The sequence below is a fragment of the Agelaius tricolor genome, unplaced genomic scaffold (genome assembly GCF_023055355.1).
Source record: "Agelaius tricolor isolate 1412-34295 unplaced genomic scaffold, bAgeTri1.0.p SCAF_11, whole genome shotgun sequence".
NCBI lineage: Eukaryota > Metazoa > Chordata > Aves > Passeriformes > Icteridae > Agelaius > Agelaius tricolor.
Genome location: NW_027269271.1, coordinates 16,830,471 through 16,849,252, shown reverse-complemented (window position 1 = coordinate 16,849,252; position 18,782 = coordinate 16,830,471). Strand labels below are relative to the sequence as shown.

The 18,782-nt window shown below is 41.7% G+C and overlaps 1 protein-coding gene across 1 annotated transcript; it reads right to left on the bottom strand.

The window, feature by feature from the left end:
* Positions 1–1,120: 1,120 nt before the first annotated feature.
* On the bottom strand, positions 1,121–15,465 carry MCOLN2 (mucolipin TRP cation channel 2). Its single transcript, XM_071436377.1, has 13 exons — positions 15,162–15,465; positions 13,290–13,463; positions 13,020–13,164; positions 12,402–12,489; positions 12,175–12,271; positions 11,613–11,712; positions 10,413–10,528; positions 9,169–9,318; positions 7,783–7,884; positions 7,545–7,667; positions 4,892–5,098; positions 3,650–3,765; positions 1,121–2,422 (listed from the first exon to the last, which is right to left on the bottom strand). The coding sequence occupies exons 1-13, from the start codon at positions 15,315–15,317 to the stop codon at positions 2,386–2,388; spliced, it is 1,611 nt and encodes a 536-aa protein (XP_071292478.1). The 5' UTR covers positions 15,318–15,465; the 3' UTR covers positions 1,121–2,385.
* Between the last annotated feature and the right edge of the window lie 3,317 nt (positions 15,466–18,782).

Below are 18,782 nucleotides of genomic sequence, written 5' to 3'. Positions count from 1 at the left end.
TGCATTTCTTTTGTTGATAATGCTTTTCCTCATTCCCTCGGGGTTCTCTCACAAACAAGTATTTATGTGAGCAGTGGTTTTGGCAGGTCACATGAAGAAAGAGCTGGAGGTTGAGTGAAGAGCCACAGCTCCAGCACCTTGGCTCGGTGTCAGGGGCATGGGAGGCACCTCAGCTGCTCCAGGGAAGAGGCACCAGCCTCTGCCCACACACTTGCTTTACTATCTGCTTCTGCTGGGTTCCAGTCTCTAACCCAAGATTCCTGTAAGTACTGGCAGAGGGCACAGCAGTAAGGAAAATTCAGTTCATTTTCAGACATGATGGATTTAACATGTTTGATTTAAAAAGAGGCACTGCAGAAAGCTAACCAGTAAAATAGCTGCAAATTCAGAAAACATCAGCATCTTATACATCACCAAGTAGACTGCACATTGTAAGAGGGAGAGGGACCTTGGCAGCCAGTTAATGCTGACCCTCCTGCAGTCTGCAGAAGAGTTTTTGGGTTATCCAGGGCCCCAGAGCACACACCAAAATACTAACATTGCCCCAAACAAGTTCTGCAAATAAACACCAGGAGAAAAGTTGACTCTTCTGTCATCAGTGGAAGACAGTAACGCTCTGTTCTAGATCACACAATTTATGAAAAGACAGTTACAGACAATCTTTGCTAAGAGCACAGTGTCTTGGTTATTGGTAGCAATTTCAGTTATAGCCAGAAGCTGTAGTGAGATTAGGCCACAGCAACACATTGCACAGCTGGGATGGGAAGAAAATTCACTGTCCCAAATACATTTCAGCAATAGAAGCATTAAAATGTGCAGAACTTGGATGCATCAAAATCCTGACACCAAAAAATCTGGTCTAGACACCTAGCTGCAGCCAAAGCAATGGCATTCACTTTCAACAACAACAATAAAAGTATAATTGTTACAAATGTAAACACTAGGCAGGAGATTAAAATAAACAGAAGAAAGGGGGAAAAAAAGCTGCCACTCATCTCACTCATATCAGGGCAGCATTTTGAATTTCCTTTGCCATTTGAAACACTGACAAGCCAGAACCTGCAGAGAGCACCATTAGTAGTTAAGAACACGCTGAGCAAGACTGAGTGCAAGCCAACACACTGACATCACCTACTAAAGAGTGGCTTTTTTAGAGAGCAAATAGTGCAGAGACACAAGTGGAGCATCTCATATAATAGCACACCCACCCCAGGAACTGTCAGCATCCCTGGAAGTTTCCAGAAATACCTGGTTAACACTTATGCACTACTATCCTGGAAGTGCTTTGAAGTTCCCCAAAGTCCTCTGTTCTCATTAAATAAAGTTTTTAAAGGGGAAAGAGGAAAGTACAGTCTGCCCATCCCAAAGACAGCTGCAAAGTCACCTGAACAAGCCAACTGCAAGGCTCATTTGCTACATATTTCCTTCCAATTAACATGTGCTTGAAATAGAAGTAAAATTCCATGGCACTGTTTTTGACTGAATTTGTCCTCTGGATTATGACAATACAACAGTATAATACTACCAAATAATATAGTATAATAATAATAAAAAATATAAACAGTATAATAATACCAAAAAAAAAAAAAAAAAGAAAAAATCTTTCCAGCAGCCTTCAGATAATGCTTATCACAAAAGCTTCCAACCCTGTAAAGAAGTATTTAACTATAACTAAAGCAGTAAGTTGAATTTAGACACAGTATAAATCAATATTGTGGGTATAATAGAAAAGACAGCCAAAAAAGATAAAAGGATAACAAACTGCTTTATAGTAAAGCTGTTAAAGAAAAGACTGTGACCTATAAGTGGTTTGTGGTAAAATTATATACAAGAGGGAAAACAACAGTTACTTTCCGCTTTTGTGCAGCTTGTTTTACATAAATTTAATTCAAATAAATCAAATGTGCCAAGTAGAAATGACAGGTTGAATGCATCAAGTTAAGTGATAAACTCCTCCCTTCATTACTTCTTTTTATTTAATACTTTTAAATACAGGATTCTTTTTTAAAAATTATTTTTGTATAATTCTTTTTCTTATTAACAACAGTTGATTCAAGGCCATTTTCCTTCCTCCTCAATGTCATTAGCAAACAGAGCTCCCACAGACAATGCTCAAGGATCAGTCTTCTCTAACATGACAGAACTTGAGGCAAGAATACAGAATTCTTCACTGCTCTCCTCCAGACACAGCTTCTGGGTCTCCTGTTGGTCAGCCAGCTGCTGTCACACCAATAGCTTTCTCCCCCCAAAACCTGAATTAACTAAAACAAGTTGTTCATGAGGCAGATCCAGGTGGCAGGTTCCACTGCAATTTGGAGAATTATCCTTCTCCATACCACAATGCTTTCTTTGCATATATCAGTAGTGAATTTCAACGTGCAGCAATCAATTAATAAGTATCAAGCTGTCATCACTCTGTTGTCTGCAAAGAAAAAATTCACAATTCTCCAATCAGCAAGAAATGCAATAGGAAGCATCTACCCATATGAGCTCAGATTTGAGCCTTCTGTTCTCTGCTCTCCCATTTCCACATACAACTTTAACTCCTGCACTGGACAACAATGCAAAACCTCCCACAGTAGCAAAAGCTCAAGATTTTCACTCCATTTTCACTCCAGGCTTGTGCCCTCAGTACTGCACAGCATATTATGGTGTATGCTTATTGTGCTCAAGCACACAAATCTCTTACTCTGCACAGTGACTTGCAGGTGAAACCTGAAGCCAGAATTCTTGTTAATTAGTTGGTTTGCATGTGCCCCCAGCAGCCACTGGGATACCTGCCCATCATCATCACCTCACATGTTCCTTTTGTGGCTATGTGTCCCTTTCTGCCAGGGTACACCAAAAGTATAAAATTGCATTTCACAAAAGCATCAGTATATAATTAGACAACAATCCTACTGCTAAAAGGAGATTTGTCACACCAGTTGTGATTAAGTGTTCACATTTTGGTCTGCTCATTCTCCCATAGCCTGTCTTCCTTGCACAGAGCCCACAACATTCTGTGCACATGAACGGATTATCCTGGATTGTCTAGGGACAGTGACAAGGTCCCTCCTGTCTCTAACAGGGCTTCAGAGGTGTGTTATGCTGCCTCAGAAACAGAACTCAAAGCAGACCAGCAAGCACCAGATGAGACATTTGTCTCTCACCACCACCTTGAAAAGGACCCCTGCCACAATGCCTACAAGAAGACCTTTACCAGTGTGTTTCCAGTATTCTGGCAGATGGTATTCAAACAGTGTGCCTCTGACACTGCATAGTTTTGGGATTAAGCACCTGTGGCTGAATCAGCCTCTCACTTTGCTGCTGCTACTCCAAGCTTAGTAGCAAAGCTTTTTAGAAACAGCTTGAAGCAAAAACTTGGTTTGCTCCAGAACCCTTGGTAGTTTCATGCTGCACTCCTCAGCCCTCTCATCAGCTTCTGCATAGCAGTTTTCATAAGAGTACAACAGTTAAAACATGTTTAAGCTCAGAACTGCTGCCTTTGCATCATCAGCTGACTAAAGATCTAACATGAAGTAAAGTGCAGGAGGAACAGCAGCACCCAAATATTACCAGGCTGAATTCTGGATACTCCAGCATTTTGCAGTGAGAAGCTAACTGTTGTGCTTCTCAGGAAAACACTCATTAAAAACACCCTACTGACCTCCTGCAGCAGCAGATGAGTGGAAAAGAAGTTCTGTCTTTTCTGTAGCCAGCACTGCTATGGTCTTTTAGAAATTCATGTAAATCTGTTGCTGGAAAACCACTTTCTTGGTATTTCTGAAAGAAAAAGCATTTCAATTACAACACATGAGAAGTTACTGGTCATGAAACATTCTAAAATTTCCTCTAGAGTGTGACAGTTAAACCAGATTATTTGGTTCAATAATTCAGTATGTCTGTAGGAAGGAAAGAATCCATTCCCATCCTAGAAACACTACATAGCTTGCTTTGTTCCACCAACAGTGTAAGTGACAGAAAATTCACATTGTTCAGTGGTTCTTATGTTTTGTTTGCTGCCCATAAGGCCAAGCAAGTGATCTCAGGCCATAATGGTATTGATTCTCCCTTGTTCACAGTGAGATGCTGTGCTCACTGCAAGTGCCCTGGGCTCCTTTTCCCTAAAACCTTTAATTCTGAATTTGAAGGGTTCCAGTGTGACAATTCAATATTGCCATGCTGAAGAAATGCTATGAAAAAACAAGTTCAGCATACAGAAACAGCTCCCAGTTGAGCTGTGAAAAATGCTCAGAGGGACAAGTCAGTACAACACCATTTTGCCGATCAGACCACCCAGTAAACTAAGAAGCACAGACAATTAAACTATATTTTGAGGCTCTTCAAAAGTAAATCTCTTGCTTGGTCTGGAAGTCGTAGTTCGTGTCAGATCAGCCTTATTTTGCTGGCCTGTGACACCAAGACAAGAAAGAGATGAGGGCTGAAGGGTGGGATCCACATTCCCTTCCCACTGGCCACTGAGGCTACCAGCAGCACAGAGGGCAGAGAGCACTTGAGGTCAGAACAGAAGGTAATTACTGAAAACTGAGGTTCACTTTCAGACAGTCCATACTGGAAATGGATGGCACAATTTTAACTTGAACGAGAAGTAGTGCACCTCTCAGAAGACATTTCCTTTTAACCACACATTTCTAAGCAGCACATTAAGGAGGCCTGGACACCTAAATGTCCAGACTTTAGAGTTATCTGCTTGAACCTTTCCAAACTCCTGCCAAAAGCACATCTCTGAGATGTCAGTAAACCCAGCCACCCTTTGCCACAGACTAAAGGAAAATATTTTAATAATCTCATCACACATCAGAAGCAATTGTAGATGGTATGGTGTTGAGTGATTAACAAGAATGAATGCAAAACTGAATGGAAGTGTAACAGAAAACAAATGCTTTACCTTTATGGTGTCATAGGAGTCAGTAATGAGTGCAATAAAAAGGCTGAGGATCATGTATATAAACAGACTGATGAAGGAGTACAGATACAATCGGCTGAACATCCACACCAGGGAACTCTTCTGTTGGATTTGAGCAAATGTTGCAAACATATCATCACCATTGACCAAAGAAAACAGACATTCAGCCACTGTGTTCAGATCTTCAAACTAGAAAATGAGTACAAATTATTAGCAGAATGTGAAAATCAATCAAGACTCAAAGATTGAGTTTTACTCAAAGCAGATAAAAAAGCCAACTCAGGCAATTAAATGCTACCACACTTTCCATTCAGGCAAAAATATACATTAGAATAGTAGAATTATCGTCTTGACTAAGCATGATATGTTGAGATCAGACATAAGAAAATTTATTATCAAGAAATAAAACTTGAAATGTTCAACAGGCAGAACAGTCAATAACTGACCACCACAGAAAGCTGCTGAATTATAGGCAATTTTGGACCTGCAGAAAAGTATCATTCCATTTCCCAAAGCACAGCAGAAGTGATTTCACAGAACCTATACAGTAAATTAGTGGTAGTATGCTGGGAACACACCCACATTCTCTGGCTTCCCAGCTCTGCAGCATTACTGGAGTATGGGTAATAAATCAATACTGTGTGCAGGGGCTAGAGTCAGCACATAGCCTTCAGAACTCAAATGGTCCAAACTGAATTAACAATCTGTCACTCAGAAAGACCTCTATGAGCTCTAAGTACAAGCTATAGCTTTATTATGAAGCTACTGGAGCATACCCTGTACAAAAACCATGGCTTAATTTCAAGGACAGTCTCTTAAACTCCAAACTCCATTCCCCAAACTGGAATGTGTCCTGAAGCTACCAGGTAAACCACTTCCCATTTTGCTCTGCCTTTCCAAATAACTGGATTTCTTAACTATAATTTATTGGACAATATGAATTAATAGCCACATTAAAACATTGTGCATTATCAATGAACTAACACAATTGTGGCCCCACAATGAAAACAAGATGTCAAGTGGTATATGCTTGTAAGGAGAATATATTGGTGCACAGGAACAGCAGGTCTGGTTCACACCTATGGCTTACTCTATTATTATTTTTTAATTGAATTTTAAAGCCATTGTGCAACTCAGTAGTAGATTATCCAGGAAGAAAGGAGGCATGACACAGGTAATTTTTGAGCAGCTCAAGTTTTGATGCACTGACACAGGGACACTGCTAAGGACTGCTCCCCTGGAAGCCCCTGGGCTGACATAGCACAAAATGCAGGACACCCACTCCCTCTCTCTGACTGTAATAGAGGGTGTATTTCTATATTTCTGAACATAAGGAGCTCTCCAGTGTTTCTGCACATCGGGGAAGACCCTTCCCATCTCTTCCAGGAGGGCTCAGTGGCTGGAGAGCCCCGGGAAAGCAGCCCTGGGCTGGCCTGCCTTGGACAGTGCCACATTGCCTTCCTGTGGGACACTGGGGAACTGGCAGGAACGGGAATCCTCCACAGCTCCAGCTGCTTTCCTTGACATTGATACATGATATTTAGGGAGGAGGTAACATTTTCATAGATAAGCATGTTGTTGACTGTCCTTCCTTTAGCTCAGATAAGGTACTTGTTGCAGGGAGGTTACAACAGTAATTATGCTGTGCTTTCTAACATTATAAACAACTGAGCCTCTGGTGTGGCAAAAGATCCCTCTGCATCCAGCATCCCCCAGGGAAATGTATAGCCATCAGCTGAGAACGTGCAGACTGAACACCTGCATTGCCCAAAGGGGGAATTACAGTAAACTAGAGCAATGCAAGCTCTGGGGGCAGAGCAAGCTGGAAAAGCACTGCAGCATGTCCCTGTTACACACACACTGTGTGCACCCAGAGATCCAGAATGAGGAATCAGACATTTGTTAGTCATTAACAGACATTTAGAATTTGCCACGACAGGATTCTGCCTCTGTTCAAACTGTCACACAGAGCATCTGCCAAGAGGAAAAGCAAACAAGCTTTAGGGTTGTTTTGGCTTGTGTTTGAGAATATACAAAGCCTTACTCCTGCACCCAGGTTTCAGACAAGACATACCAGGCACACACTTTGATACGAGCCTTAAGAAAACAAACAAACAAACCCACAGCACGCCCCCACGCAGGAAGCAAAGCAAACAAGACAAGCATTCATCCATTCCTTTATGAGTCACAATTTAGGAGCTGAAGTTACATGGCACGGGAAAGATTTGGAAAAACAAGGCCAGAGCCAAGGAGATTAAAAAAAAAAAAAAGTTCCAGCGAACTATTTAGCGCCTCTTTAACCCAGCTGAAGTGGGATTGCCAGAAGAGGGCAGAAGAGACAGACCAATGCCCATGGCCTGGGCAAACCATCCCCTCACCAAACCAGCCTGGTGCTGGAGAGCACGCTGACTTGGGGCACGCAGTAAAAGCAAAAATAGTTATTTTGTTACAAGAAGCAGGTAGAAGGAAGTACAGAGGGAATGAGAAACACTCCCATGTTCACATTACAGCTTTTAAATAGACATTTCCATTTAAGACACATTTCTGTTGGTTTGGCTAGGAGCTACACACACACACACACACACACAGATATTCCCATCATTACACCACAAAAGGAGGGATACTGCTGATGTACCTTTTCATGATAAGGTCCCAGGACAATCCAGCCACAGAAAGTATAGCCAAGATAGATCATCCCAGCACAACAGCAAAACCGCAGCACTTTCGGCAACGATGCCTGCATAGTCAAAATGAGCACCTACAAGTCAGAGTGGAACAAAGAAGAGGGGAAAAAGCAAAAAAAATTAGAGAGAGATCTGGAAAAAAAGCATATATATATGCTTTAATTGTTAGAAATTTGATTCTCTCCTTACATTGTAGGTTTGAAAATATCCCAGGTATCGGATGACTCCAACCCAGACAAACAGAGTTGATGTTCCAAGTAAAATGCTGCAGACATCATAACTTGTGAGGTTCTGAGGGATCCAAACAGAGCAGATGGTCAAGTTACAAAGCAGTAGATATGTCATCTTGACAGCTATTCAAGTTCCAGCAGTTCAAACAAACAAAGCAGGGCAGCCTAATACTGAAAGCCTGTTGCTACATCACAAAATCAGATCAATGTGAACTTCAGTTATTTACTGAGATCATTCAAACACAACAGTGCTGCAAATGAAGGTACGCCTATGCTGATATTCTTGAAATTTTACATGAAGTGCAAAGTCTGGAAGAAAAAAAAGCCCTTAGTTTGGCTACAACACAGTTTCAAAATTAGATTGGATAACTCAAAATTTTTGTTTAAAAAGAAGGTTACTATTTGCTGTTGGGCAAAGAAGGTCTCATTCACTATTTAAAAAACATGAGCCATCATTTACATGAAAAGTGACCCTTGGGACTACAGCTCTTTCCATGCTTACATGCATTTACATCTCTGAACAGGTTCTCTGCCAGCAGATCAGAACCTGAGCATTGTTTTTACTACAACCAAATCTACTTGCACTTTACTTTAGAAGGCTGGAACTGGTTGCAGTAAGCACAAGAGAGCCATCTAGCTCAAGTTTTCCTACCCTCAATCCCCACCTCAACCTACAGCCAGTGATTCCCAAGCGCTTCCTCTGAAGGCCACTTTGGGATCTGCCTTTTGAGCCTCAGTACACATGGAGCAGCACACCACCTACTCTGTTTTTCCCAGAACACAAAGTTTTGTGAACACATGAATTGTTGACACACATCTATTAGAGATTAAAAAAAAAAAAAAAAAAAAAAAAAAACCACAAAACCAACCCCAAAATCCTCTTGCCAGCTGGACAAAACACATTGATTTCAGCAAGCCCAGGCAGGGAGGTCAAGGATGAGCAGGTCACACACTGTCTGTGCCAATGCTTGCCAGGAAAGCAAGCTGTGACAGCTGTGTGTCCAGTCCCACAAGCCATCAAGAGCCCTGTATCATTCAAGCGGAGGACTTGTGGCCTCCCAGTCCTGTATGTGCTACTTCTTACAGAACAAACAACTCAAATTGTTGGGTCTTTCTGTTAGGAACTGTCTACCCACAGGTCCCATACCAGGGATTAGGGGTCTTAGAACTGTGGAAATAAGATGTTTAAATGGCCTACATGGTCTTACTGAAAGACTTTGGGGAAGAGTGACTAAAAGTAGTTATTAGATAAACTAGGAAACGGACTGAAATAAGCAAACAGATTAAAGCGCATTACACATGGTTGTAGCAAGATTCGTATTTAGCTGAAGTATGAAATTCTTACCTTGGCTTTTATTTCCATTTTTAGGATTGACCCAATGATTGTCATGACATCACTGATAATTACCAGGACATACCACCCATTCAGGAACTCCAGGCGGTCAGCATAGCACACACGGCGCTTGTGTTTCTCCAGGAAGAAATTCACAAATCTCTGTTGACAAGCATTTAGATCTTTAGTTACAGGTCACCTTGGATGAAAAGCACGGCAATGTTCAAGTTCCACACAACCCATTTTCCTATAGTATTCACTGGAATAGTAGCTTAAAGCTCATTCTCAATGGCAAGAGAAATAAATAGGAAAAACTTAAGATGGATTTAGCCAGTGAAAATGAACTTTCCAGAGATCACTTGATTTCAAAACCCATTCCCACCCACCTAACCACAACCTGTTAACCCCTTTACCATAGGTTCTATCTACTTCTAACACAGCAGGGCACCCAACTAAAGAAGTGAAAAAGAACTCAAATGCAACTACAGGGCAAGAGTTCTCATTTCCAATAGAGCAAACAATATCACCCCTGCCCAGCACAGCCCATCTGCTTTCACTTGCTCTTTTTACTCAGGAATAAATGTGAAGTGCCTGTTCCTGAGAGCAGTTTGACAATGCCTCTGTTGAATCATGTCCTCTTGACTCTTGGTCTTGTTTCCAAGCTACAAAAAGGATATATTGAGCTACATATACAAGTATTTGTGTTTTCATATGCTACCTACCATGGACTCTTCTAACTCTCATGAGCCACATGCTTACAAAAAAAAACCCAGCCAGAGTTAGATTATGTGCTGTGCTTTACATTTTTTCTGTTAGAGCTGGCTTTGAGGTATATTCACTAAGGCATTAATTTATAACTAGACCACAATGGGAATTCTACTCTGAAGCCAGGGAAGAAAGATTTGTGGTTTGGAGGTGCAGGACACATTGCCTGTTTGCAGCACGAAGACTCAGAATCATTTTGTCTAAAATTCTGGGGGAAAGAGGGGAAAAAAGTATGCTTCTTTTGCCCATGGAGAGATACAACAAAATACTTCAAATTACAGCACCACGCAAACAGAAGTAAAATCCATTCACAGTTAGCAATTGTCCACCAAGATATCTACACATCCTTCCTAGAGATAACAGTAAGGGGGATATCTTGCAACAGATTTTTGTCACTTTAATACCCCATGTTCAAGTGGTACCCCCCACAAGACCAGCAGCAGAGAAGGCAGAGACCAAACAAGCATTAAGGCCATGGGCACTGTGCTCACCTTCTGCAGCCTCCAGGCAAGAACGATGGATCGTGTGCAGAGGATGAGAGAAGCCAAGCAACTTAATATGACAAATCCATCAAAGACTAGAATATACTGAGTGTTTTTCTGGAGAACTGTAAAGAGACAAGGCAATAAAGTAAGGTGAGTCTTTCCACATCTCTTTTAATGCAAGTAATGTGACATTTTGCAACAATTCATGCTCAAATACTCTCACCCCATAAGTAGATGGGCCCTTTGCTTCCTCACATCAATAGTCCCTATCTTTTCCATAACATACATTTTTAACTCTATGAAAGAGGCCAACACTCAATTTTAATTGTTGCAATAGCCCTTCAGCTCACCTTTATTACTGAAATATGCATGCTCCCTCAGCTGGTAATTAGACACAAAAGAAAGAACTCAGGAACAGGTAGTTGAAAGACAGCCACAAGAAATTACTGGACAGAGATGCAAGCCAAGGCACTTTGAGGTTATTCAGAATATTCTATAAATTACCACTTTAATATCTGTACAACACAGCATTATCAGAGAAGGCAAAGGGCAGGCCACTTGACACATTTATTAATCAAGATACTATATAGCACACTACAAAATATTGTTCCATCAGTCCTTTACAGCAAGTCACCACATGGGAGAAGCAGTTGCACAGTCTGTCACAGCTGCTGTTTCTTTAAGGGCCCTTTAGTGCACATTCCTGAGCTGTCAGACCAAGCCTTAACACTGGAAATACATGGCAGATGCCAGCCTTTGTTCATACACATCATTTCATCTACCAGCAGTGGCAAAAAAAAAAAGCCAACACGAAAAACAAACTTTCAGAAATAGTATGCTTCAATCAGTTAGAAGAAAACAAAATTGAAACCTGTTGGAGGCTTCAGTTGGAAATGTATCCAGTGTTAGTGGGTTAAATTGAGTCATCTCAGAGCAGCACACCAATTAAAAATCTGTGGAAGAAACATTCACCCTCCTTGCAGGTGGAGCTCACTGCCAATACACACTGGCATGGAGAGGGGATCGTGTCATCTCACAACACCTTCACAAAAGGGATTATTTCCTAGCTCTTGACTAGCAAGAGGAATAGGCAAGTTGCATTGTTTTATCAGGGGGATGAACAGGCTGGACAGACTGCTACAGACCAGGGAAAGCAAAGGGAGACCCCTAAGTGCTGTTCTGCAAACACACATGCACCACACTTACCTGAGTTAAATATGTGCCAGTCTTTGCACTCCTGAATGTCAGTGTCACTATCAAAATAGACCTTGATTTTTCCACTGTGGGCTCTACTATTGAAAGTTATCTGAAAATACAGAGCTACATCAGAAACAGGAACAGCAAGATTGCATTCCAGAAAAATTAATCCTGCTAAGTTCCTTGGACACAGCATGCTTTAATACTGTTGATCAGATAGGCTTTAAGAAAGTTGCCACCATAAATGATGGTGTAGGCATAATTTGAGTAGATGACATGTATTGCTTACAGAGCTGTATTCCAAGAGGCCAAACTTCACCCTTAGTCTTTAGGTGAAGAACAATTCCCTATCCCTCTCTCAGGTTATGAGGTTACCAGCTGGAATATGTTACAAAGCAACATTGTCCCATGGCAGCACCATTTCAGCAGCCTTTGGGAAGGAGGGGTGAGGGCCAGCACATGCTCAGCTGTGCTTCTCCTGCAGGCCAGATGTGAGGATGACACCTACACCCCAGCCTGAGCTCTCCTCACATGTGCAGGGGTGGAAGTGCCACAGCCCATTTTCACTTACAGTGTTCTGAAATGCATAGCAGTCAGGCAATTCACGAGCATGGATTGTCTGAAGAGCAATGCCTTTCAGCTTGAAGGAGATTTCAACCTGTATAAGCCTGCAGATTTGAAAAAGTGCACAAAGATATTTAAATATCACAGAGATATACACAAACTGCACAAATCAGAATCCACCATATTAATATGAAAGAACAAGTTGGAATAATTTTAAAAACCGCATCACTTTACCTGTAAAATTCAAGACTGAAAAAAGAAGAGTTCAGCTTCAGTTCTGCCTTCTCACCAGTTAGTTCCTTTGGCTTTAAAAGGATACATTCTGGAAAGACAAGAGGAAAATATGTTAGCATCAAAACTTCACATTGAAAGTGGCATTAAACTGAGATGATCAGTGTGTATAGCAAGTCCTAATCAGGCAAAACATGAATTTTGAGCAAACCTATTCAGAGGCCCAGCTAATGGGGTCAGAAGCAGGTTTGTGTACCAACTTGTGAGCAGCCAGGACTCATCTCTGAGAGGCAGTAAGGGGACCCAGCCATGGAAGGTACAGACTGCCCAGCATCCAGAATTCCCTATTTGAACCTCCTGCACAGAGGGGAACTGGTGTGTTTAAGAAAAGGAACAACAAAGCACCACCTCAGCATCAACTACAAGGATTTCAGGTGGTTGAAGAGAGCCTCCTACAATCACAGCTGTCTTTTCTAGACAGGTGCTAAAAGCCAAGAGGGAAATAGGCAAGAAGCATGGTGATGTTCCTGTGATGGCCACACAAAATCTGTTTGTTTTAAGCTTTAGAACAAGAATTCAAGTACTCCACAGCAAGACATTTTAAGTACAACAGCACTGTACCTGTTTCAGTAGAAACATCTATGCTCAGTGTATCATTGGAAGGAAGCATGGTGCCTCTCTTGTACTGCTGTTTACAGATTTTTAGACCTGATTCTTCGTGTTCGTAACCAAGTGTCCCCAGGGATATGTTCTTTAAGTTCCTGTACTAGTTTAAAAACAAAAACAGAAGTAGAAGTTCGAGAAAGTAATCTTTTTTTGCATTAGAAAGCGAACTGAAACCTCAAAGTTATATGTATCAATACAGGTTTTTAAATTAAAACTCACACCTACCTGATTAATAACATAAAAAATGCTATCATAAGCATCCTGTTGAGTATATATACTGCAGCTGTAGTCATCTTCATCAGTTCCAGAATAGCCTTTCAGGAATAGGTGTTTGAAAGCAACAGTGTTTTCCTCTTTGAATGAGACCACCAGCTGGTTACTCAAACCAAAAAAAACAAGCTGACAAGAGGAAAAAAAAAAGAAATGGATTTGAATTTTGAACAGCGGTCAAGCACCAGCATTTTTGGAAACAGCTTTAAATTACAATAAACACAAACCAGACAGGTGCCTTTTGCTGTAACTCTGGCAGGAGCAGAGCACCCTTTAACCAATGGCACAAGATTCCAAAGCCAAGGTTATCTCATGCAGGGTGACTGAAACAGACTCACTGCAGCAACCAAACAGACAGCTCCATCACTTGCAGCTTTTACACTTCATGGACAAACAACTCCAGCTGGGATTTGCAAAAACCTCTGTGGAGGATACAAATGGCACACAAGCTAACTTAACAGCATACCTGCTACCCCTGAAAGGCTCTGCTTTGCTACAGACAAATTCCTGCTCCTTTCCTAGCCCTGGCATGGCACAGGATTAGAGCAGTAAAAAGCCTCACCTGCCTGACCCAGGTGCTGCTTAAGGAGGCTGTAACAAGCAGGAACAGCAAACTGCAGAGTTACTATCGAAGACTTGTGCTCCCCTGCCATTTGGATGGTCCCATTTCCACCACTGAGAAAAACAAACAGAGCCTAGGAACTGCTTGGTTTTCCACAAGAGCTTCTTCATAGGCCCAGTAGCAGGAGGATATCCCCAAGCCTGACATCTGAGCAAAACCAAGGGCTGACAAGAAAAGTCTCAAGCAGCAGTCCAGAAAAATCTTGTGGCCTTTGAAACCCAAGCAGCAGAGCACCCCTTCTGCTCACAAAGGACAGTGGGAGACTGGGGCAGCAGACAGAAAAATTACATGTTCAGTGATACCCCCAAAAATGGAAGTCAGTAGGTTAGGACAGGTGGCAGTACTGAATCTTTCCAGAGACCTGTAAGGTTGTATTTTGTGTCATCATTCACATGCAAAGTCTACTGTCCTGTCTTTGAAGGAAGAGGAACAACCCAGCCTGTATATTTAGCTGTTCTTGCAAACTGTCAGATGTCAGTCTTGCATTTCAAAGGTTCAGAAAAAGTAATTTCTACTTATATGTGTGTCCCATTTTTCTTCCCTCCACATGCAGTCACTGTTAGAGGACTGTAACATAACCAAGGTTAGAGGACTGTAACTGCGCTGTGATACCAGTGCAGTTTACAAACACCCTCTTCTTTGCCTCCATGTAGTATCTCAAACAGTACAAGACTTTTTAAATGCATTATTTGATTACAGAAGGAAGAGGAATGTCCAGTTCCTGCAGCCCAGCCATCCCATCATCTTCAGAAACCAGAGCATCTTCACATTGAACGCGGACACCTTAATTTCCTGATTAGATATCAGGAAATATCACTTTTGAAATAGTCCAACGAAACTGTAATCTAAGAATGGAAAAAAAAGCAGTACTGTGACAACAAGCCTGAACACAGTGCTGAATTTAGTGGCAAGAGTAATTTGCTTTAAAGTATGTCAAAAATGGCAATATTTTGACATAATACTTTAAAGCAAATTCCTGCCCTAAAAAGTACTTTAAAGTAATGACTGCCCTAAAAAACTCCAGGAGGCTTTTATAATTTATGTTATTCTTCCCTCTAGAAACACCTTTCATAGTATTTTTCCTTTATGGACTGAAGTGGGAGGTTCAAGCCAGTAACAAGTACCCAGGATAGCAAAGGCCCAGAAGCACAGACCTGCCTCTCTTGCACATCATTGCTACTCTAAGAGTAAAACCAGAGGCTCACCTGTGTTGTAACCATAAGTATCTTCAAAATCTGCAAAGCCAATTTCCATGGTATCTGATGTCTTGCTCTGTATTTTTCACACGGGTTCATGAAGTAAAACTTCAAATCCTCTTTCAAAGCCGTCTCTTTTAGATCCAAGTCTGACTGAGTCATCATATTTCTGCCACAAAAAAAAAAATTAATTAATTAGAAACCAACAGACTATTTTGGCAGACAATTTCCTCATTGCAGTATCACCTCAGATCACCACATGACATAAAAGGTCCAAAATAGTTTTTTGGGTTATCTTATGGAAATGCAAAAATATTTTCCTCTCATCACATCATTGAAAAGCATTCAAACACATCTGATCATTAAAACACACCATTTAGACAAATAATTAATAGCCTTTAAATAAGAGGGTCTGTAATAGAAAGAAATGTAGACTTGCTAGTACTCTCTTTAAAATGTATTTGAAACAAAGAGGGACCACTGTTAACATGTTTGTCTGAATAACCCACATTCTAGCAGAAGAAAATGGGGTCTTAAAGATTAAACCAGAGCAGGCTTTACACACCCTTCTGTTATGAACATGCAGCTTCAAGGGCTAAATTCAAAGGCATTTATTTATTTAAATACCTGGACATGTAAAAATCAGAGGACCAAGTACAAAGGACTGTTGTTGTGTTTTAAATCACCTTAGGTTTCTCCTTTTCAACTGACTGGGACACTGAAAAAACTTTACCCATCTCCTGATCATTTTAACCCTGTTTTCCAGTGCCATAAACTTTTGGAACTTTCCTACTTCACACACAGACCAGAACACAACTTGTAAATTTTTTTTCTCTCTTTACATGTTAACAGGATCATATCTGACAGCAGCTGGTTATCAGTCCCATTTACCATTCAGAATATTGCTCCCAAAATTCTGAATTTTACAAAGGATAACATTTTGTCTGAGGCTCAAAACCAAAAGCATCGATTCCAAGTTTTCAGATACTTGGAATACTTTTTCATTTTTGCTTTTGTGTCCTCACCTGTCTGAAGTCCAGAGATATTTAAGCTCAAACTGTAGATCACAAAGCACATTTGATTTGCTAGAACCAGCTGTCCCACAAGAAGAGAATTTTCAGTTAAAGAAGCAGAGTAAGGCTGACACTGTGGGGTTTCCTCAGAAGAGGAAGTGAAAACAACAAAAAAACCCTATTTTAATATTAAAAGCTGAAGAGCTATCTTTCCTACACAGCCTTAAATCAATCTTTCATGAAGATGATGAGAGGCGGGATGATTTTGGTTGTTGAAGCAGGAAAAACATGAGAAGTTTCCAAGAAAAAGAAACTGTGGGCATCATCCCTATTTAAATTTATAGTAAAAACATACTGGACTAGCTTCAGTAAGGTCTAAGATACAAAAACTTTGAAAGATGTAAGCACACCTGACAGAAGAGGATGCGATATTTCCAGCTGTGAGCACTGATCAAGGTACAAAGATGCTTCAGTCCTGACTGACACCCAAAGACATCCCTGCTCCTGTACCAGCCTCTCCCACAGGCAGCAGTGCTTGTGTGGGCACACAGTGAACAAGAGCTAACCCAGAGTCAAACTGACAGCACCAGGTGGGAAGGAAAGAGGAAACAGAACAGGGTTAAGCCAAATCTGGCCACATTTTAAAGCATGAAGGTATGACATAAGAACCACGCCAAGACTTCAGCAAAATCCTTCCCTAATCTTCCAATAAAAGCATATCAGAAGTGACAAATCTTTAAAAATAAAACAAACAAACAAACATAGGCCAAAATCCTCACAAATCAAACAGCAAATTTTATAATAAACTTTTTTTTAAAAATATTCAAATACGTAGCATGAAAAACGTAATGCTTACTCCAAAGATGTGTCAAGACCTTACAGATATTCCAAAAACTTGATGTTGACTAATAACAGCACTTTCACCTTTACAGAACTCTCACTTGTGTGTAGGGATTATTTTCATTGATGTCTTTAGCTCCCTTTATTAATTAACTGTAGAAATTATGAGCAGGAAATTTGTCAAAGAAAGCAGCACATTTTTTTTTTTTGCTTAAGAGAGATCAAAGATTCAAGTTTGTATCACTGTTGGACTTTGTCTTCCAATTAAAAAAAGAGGCATTCTCTGGTGTAGTATTTAAGAATTCATTTTTAAACAGGTGAAACAGGTAACAGGGCAACAGGTGAAAAAGATCAACTGGTTTTGAATTAATTCATTTCTAGGCTAGATTAAAAACTACATCCAAATAGACCACATTAAATCAGCAGAACTAGAACCTTCAACCAAAGCACTGAAGAAGTTTAAAAGCTCCAAGAGATTACCACTGATTTACCATATTTAAAACAAACCATCTCATTCTACCACATGGTCATTAGCCTAATAATCTAAACTAATTGAAACAAAGTACCCAGCCCAGGACAGAGCAATGAAGCAATTAAATCCTGACACAGTAGTGTAATTAACACCACTCAATGGGTTTCCATAGCGTCTTTTGTGAAGCACTGACACATTCAAATTTTTTTTGTGAATGAAGACTAACTGTATAATGCATGCTGAGGTGCACATCCAGGGTCATGTGTCTCATAACTGGTACTGGCTCAGCTCTAGCAGCTGCACTGCTGTAACCAACACCGCACTGCTGTAGCTGGTAGGACAGTCTGAGGTTCAGCTGGATTGTAGCGAGGCATTTTAGAGCTCAACATTCCACTCAAGAAAGAGGTTTCAACAGTAAGTACTACAATTTACAGCTACCTACTCATGAAATACACGTGTACACCCAGCAGAAAAAGCACCATTGAATCAAGAGCTAAAATGCGCTTAGGAAGTGAGCGCAGTCACTTTCTTTAATGAGTAACTCACTAGAGCAGCGACACTAACAGTGTCCATCAGAGCTCCGTATCAGCAACATTTATCTGCTTGAGCTCTGTATCTTGGAGAGCTATTAACGAGAACCCTGCGGTCCTAAGGGGGCAAGAAGGAGAAAAAAAAACGGAAAAAAAGCCATCATTGAGTTCTACATGTCAGCCTGGGCAACGCCAACTTCACCTTCCCCATCTGTACTAAGCTCATCACGCTGCCAGAGGACGGCACCGCTTCGCTCTTCTCAGAAGCGGAGGGGAAAGCGCTGCCGTGCGGGACTCACACCGTCACTGCCCTTTCAGAAGCGGAGGGGAAAGCGCTGCCGTGCGGGGCTCACACCGTCACTGCCCTCTCAGAAACAGAGGGGAAAGCGCTGCCGTGCGGGGCTCACACCGTCACTGCCCTTTCAGAAGCGGAGGGGAAAGCGCTGCCGTGCGGGGCTCACACCGTCACTGCCCTCTCAGAAGCGGAGGGGAAAGCGCTCCCATGCGGGGCTCACGCCGTCACTGCCCTCTCAGAAACGGAGGGGAAAGCGCTGCCGTGCGGGGCTCCCACCGTCACTGCCCGGCTAAACCGGCCCGGCAGCCGCGGGCGGAGCGGCCGCAGCCGGGGCAGGCACGGAGCTGCGGGCAGCGTCCCAGCGGCAGCAGCACCCACTCACTCACCCACCCACCTACCCACCTGCCTCCCTACCTTGTGCTCAGCCCGAGGCACCCGCGCCCGCTGCCCCCCTGTGCCTCCCGAGCGGCTCCCGCCGTC

Bases quoted from the DNA above. Each gene is read 5' to 3' on its own strand.
- MCOLN2 (XM_071436377.1), bottom strand. From the start codon at position 15,317: ATGATGACTCAGTCAGACTTGGATCTAAAAGAGACGGCTTTGAAAGAG. The intron at 12,490-13,019 runs GTACAGTGCTGT...TTGTCTTTCCAG, and splicing joins AGATGTTTCTACTGAAACAG to AATGTATCCTTTTAAAGCCA. The intron at 10,529-11,612 runs GTAAGTGTGGTG...GTCTCTTTACAG, and splicing joins CTGGCACATATTTAACTCAG to TTCTCCAGAAAAACACTCAG.